Below are 4,103 nucleotides of genomic sequence, written 5' to 3'. Positions count from 1 at the left end.
AGTGTTTCTCCACCAAAAAACCTCGTCTTCTCAATTTGTTATTTTCATGTTTACAAACTTACCAATTATTAGCTCTTTCTTTTAGTTTTGTTTGATAGGAGGGAAACAATTTAATAAAAATGATTTTTCTTAAAGGATGTTTTTCAAACAGTTTTTCGTTAATTGGTTTATTGGATGAAAAGGCTTGAAGAACAAATATAATGGAATAGAGGGAGGATAGATGAAAATTAAAGAATAAGAAGGAAACCGTCTTTTTTTGTTTGGTTCATTGGATGAAAAATTAAATAGAAAAAGAAGAATCTCTATTATATAAGCCAAGGGAGGAGGTGTGGTGTCCTCTTTTGAAGTGACTAAAATACCCTTAATGATCTAATTAATGGAATGAAAAAAATTGCAAAAGCAAATCATTTAAAAATTCTCATTCCAACTTGCCATTTAAAACAAGTTTAAAATGGTATATGCATCAAATACTTCAATCAAAAACTAAATGGACAAAATATTTATACCTTATAAAAAAAGATGGCATATATAACGTGCACATGAAAAATCTGAACATTCACTACCTTTGATACTCTTTAATTCAGTTAAACCAACTCATTATTTTTGTTCTTTCTGTTCAATATTCATTCACAAAAAAATAATGTTAACAATTACTCACAACCTTTTATTTTTTTACATTAGCGAATTAATATATCTGAATTCATCTAACTGTTGAATTTTTCACATTTAAGTTTAATCATAAATAAAGTACGAATGGAGTATCTAATAGAATAACGAATTTTGAAATTAACGCACGCATCGCGTGCATACGAAGGCTAGTATAATATAATGGAATGGGAAAGGTTGGATGAAATGTGAAGGATAAGGAGGAGAAGGAAAATGTCTTCACCCTTATCAAACCAAACAGAAAGACATAAAATCGCTTTTTAGTAATTGCAATTAAAGATTTAGCAGCTCAGTTTGATTATATATCTTGCTCTTATGTTAATAGAAGTGAAGTTACTAATGCGCACAACCTGACTATTAAAGCTAGGAAGAGCAGTTAGTTCTCACAACCTCTTGTCAAAAAAAAAATCGCTTTTTGAAGAACCTCTTTTTTTTTTACCCAACCAAACACACGGCCACATACTCTTCGAGATTAACATTTTTTTTTTTGACATTGAGATTAACAATTTATTACGTGAATTGTTATGTGCAAGTGTAATTTCACTTAGGCTCCGTTTGGTAGGGCGTAAAACATTTTTCCGGAAAACTATTTTCCTCTATTTTCAGTTTTACATTGTTTGGTTGGCAAAAGAGTGTAAAACCATTTTTTCTTGGAGTAAAATTACTCTCCCAATGACGGAAAACCATTTTCCTTTCAGAATGAAGGGAAAATTATTTTCCTTATCTCTCTTATACACTCCTCTCACTACCTCCTTACTTTCCCTTTCATTTTCCTTTCATTTCATCATTTTTCTTACATCAAACCAAACAACAAAAAATTAATTTTGGAATTGTGTTTTCCATTGTAAATTATTTTCCATGAAAATCATTTTACACTGAAAATGTGTTACACCCTACAAAACGGAACCTTAATTGTGCTATTTTGAAAATACAAGTTAGGAGACTCTCATGTATTCATTTGATAATACTAGAACCTTATTCTGACGTCATTAAGTTGCAAATTAGGATGCATCTTCATGTAAAATGAGACCATATGAGCCACAAGCAAAGTTACATGATTCAAGATCACGTAAAACTAGGCCTGAGCCCTCCTGCAAACGAAGAGCTATTTCAGTTGAACTCGGCACCTTTTGTTATTGACTACAAAAATATCAACTGAAATCACACCATCAGAAGATGATCAAATATGTTCTACTTCTTAGCTCTTACAGCACGAAACTGCTGCTATTCATGCTACAATAAGCTTCTTATTTTGGTAGAAATTTTAATACTATTAAGAACCAACACATGCTCAACTGACTAGAAAATTGTCCCCCAACTGAAAGATTGAAGGTTTAAAGATTGGCGATAATCCTATATATCTTGGTACGATGTAGTTCCAGATCTAAAATACAGAATACAGGGCATTCATATCACTAAACCAATAGTAAGGAATACAAATGCGGCTCATCTTAGCAACAACCAATGACAGAAGTTGTCAAGCAGATTAAGTAAAATAATTAACTAGGCAACAAGCATTAATAAGCATTATATGTAGATACCCATAACACTGAACCAACATACACTCAGACGACGAATCTAAATTTAAACTTCATCTTCAGTGAGTTGATATTGCTGCATTAGCTGAGCACAGTAACTCATGGGTTCCTCGACAGTGAAACCCATGTTGTTAGCATAACGATCATTGGAAACAACACCATTGTTGCTGGTGAGGACAACACGGGAGCGATCACGTCCAGGGTCAGCCAATTTGCACCTTCTGTGGGGACTGCTCAAGAGCATGGTGTCACAAATATTCTCCTTCTGGTCGTTCTCTACGAAAATCTTGTAAGATCCAGTCCTATCGGTGGTTGCCACAGCCGAGTAGAGGACCTCTTGTGTCTGCCTGTGGCGGCATTCCAACTTCACCTTTACACCTAAAATCACAAGATCAAATCACAATGTTAGTACAGATGTTAAGCCTAACAATATTATCTACTGATGATAATAGGGCGTCAATGCGTAATCTTTTCATCGGAATTTCCCTCATTTGAACTTATTAGGACTTATTATTAGGGTGCATTCTCTTCACCTAGATATTGCTCGGCTAAAGTTACCGAAACTTATCCGAACTTATCTGAACTTAGGGTGCGTTCTTTCAGCTTGAAAAGAAGGGTTTAAGAGCTGATTAAGTCTAATCTAATCAAGGTTTATCATTTGGTATGAACATAAGAAGAAATTAGTCGAACTTATTTGAACTTACTATTCCGAAAAATGGTTTCGAAAAACATCAGCAGAAACAGTCACATTATAAAACTCAATAAAGTATACGTTCAACTAAGGATGTCTTGGCCTAGTGGTTAAGATTGAGGTACTGTGAACGATAGGTTAGAGGTTCGAATCCCCCATCCCCTTCTTTCTTTGTACTTTGTACCGCCGAGTAAGGCAGATCCAATCCAAACCTTGACTACGAACATACTCCTACTGTTCTACACCATCTACAACATCTTTTATTAATTAAATTAGTTATCCGACAGGATTTTTTTTTTTTTAAAAATCAGATCTGAACAGACAATTAAATCAATAATTTATCACATAGAAATCTAGTAACGACATTCAAGATCATGATATCACCAGATTTTGCTCCAAACAATTATCAAATATCATCATAAAACTAAAATAAATCTTACCAAAACAAACACACAAATCTAATTATCGAAGCAAACAAATATAGATCGTGATACCATTATATTTTGTTCCAGCTTATTTTCAAAAACCACTATCAACTTTTCTTAAAAAATGGTAGCAATTAGCAAGACATATTATACGGAAAATACTGTGAAGTGAAGAAAGTATATAATGTAGATCTAAACCAGAAATGAGGAAAAGTAGCGGATCTAGAAGAAGCAAAAAACAAAGAAGAGGAGAGAGAAAATGAAAAACCTTCAAGGTAAGTAGAAGCGGGTGTTTCAAAACCAGCGCGGCAAGTATCACAGTAAACTTTTCCACGAACACAGTATGGTTTCTTCTCTGGTCTACCTGCCATTGCTAAAACTGGAAGCACACATAGTAGAAACAATATTCCTGCAATTTTCGCCATTGTTGTTTTTGTTCTTCTTTCTCTCTCCTGTTTGCTTGAAGTGAGTGGTTTTAAGAAGAGTAGTGAAGATGAAGGAGAAATTAAATTTAGTTGTGTAGGTAGATGTTTGTCCCACACACTACTCAATTACTCATACACTGTCCAGCTAAAGAAAAAGGAAAACGAGTGAAGTGGAGTTATATTGTGTGTCAGGGTGCATGCTAACTTGGTATATATGATTTGTTTGTTTATGTGGAGGGGTTGTTTGAACCGTGGATTGATTGATGAGTGTGTTAGATGAACGGTTGAGATGAAGGGGTTGTAAAGTTGTTGAGAAAGTGTGAGGTGTAGAGGAACTTAAAGCGGAGTTGATCACGGA

The 4,103-nt window shown here is 34.1% G+C and overlaps 1 protein-coding gene across 1 annotated transcript; it reads right to left on the bottom strand.

Moving 5' to 3' along the window:
* Nucleotides 1–1,992: 1,992 nt before the first annotated feature.
* On the bottom strand, nucleotides 1,993–3,873 carry LOC104892686 (major pollen allergen Lol p 11). Its single transcript, XM_010678676.3, has 2 exons — nucleotides 3,589–3,873; nucleotides 1,993–2,582 (listed from the first exon to the last, which is right to left on the bottom strand). Exons 1-2 carry the CDS (start codon nucleotides 3,743–3,745, stop codon nucleotides 2,251–2,253), a joined length of 489 nt encoding a protein of 162 aa, XP_010676978.1. The 5' UTR covers nucleotides 3,746–3,873; the 3' UTR covers nucleotides 1,993–2,250.
* Nucleotides 3,874–4,103: the final 230 nt, after the last annotated feature.

The sequence above is a fragment of the Beta vulgaris genome, chromosome 1 (assembly GCF_026745355.1).
Source record: "Beta vulgaris subsp. vulgaris cultivar EL10 chromosome 1, EL10.2, whole genome shotgun sequence".
Taxonomy (NCBI): domain Eukaryota; kingdom Viridiplantae; phylum Streptophyta; class Magnoliopsida; order Caryophyllales; family Amaranthaceae; genus Beta; species Beta vulgaris.
Note: the sequence above shows the minus strand (reverse complement) of the source record. Positions and strands in the feature narration are given on the sequence as shown.

What these genes read in the sequence shown, in the direction of transcription:
- LOC104892686 (XM_010678676.3), bottom strand. Translation starts at nt 3,745, where the DNA reads ATGGCGAAAATTGCAGGAATATTGTTTCTACTATGTGTGCTTCCAGTT. An exon ending in CGCTTCTACTTACCTTGAAG is followed by an intron (nt 2,583 to 3,588) that starts GTTTTTCATTTT and finishes TTGTGATTTTAG; the next exon opens with GTGTAAAGGTGAAGTTGGAA.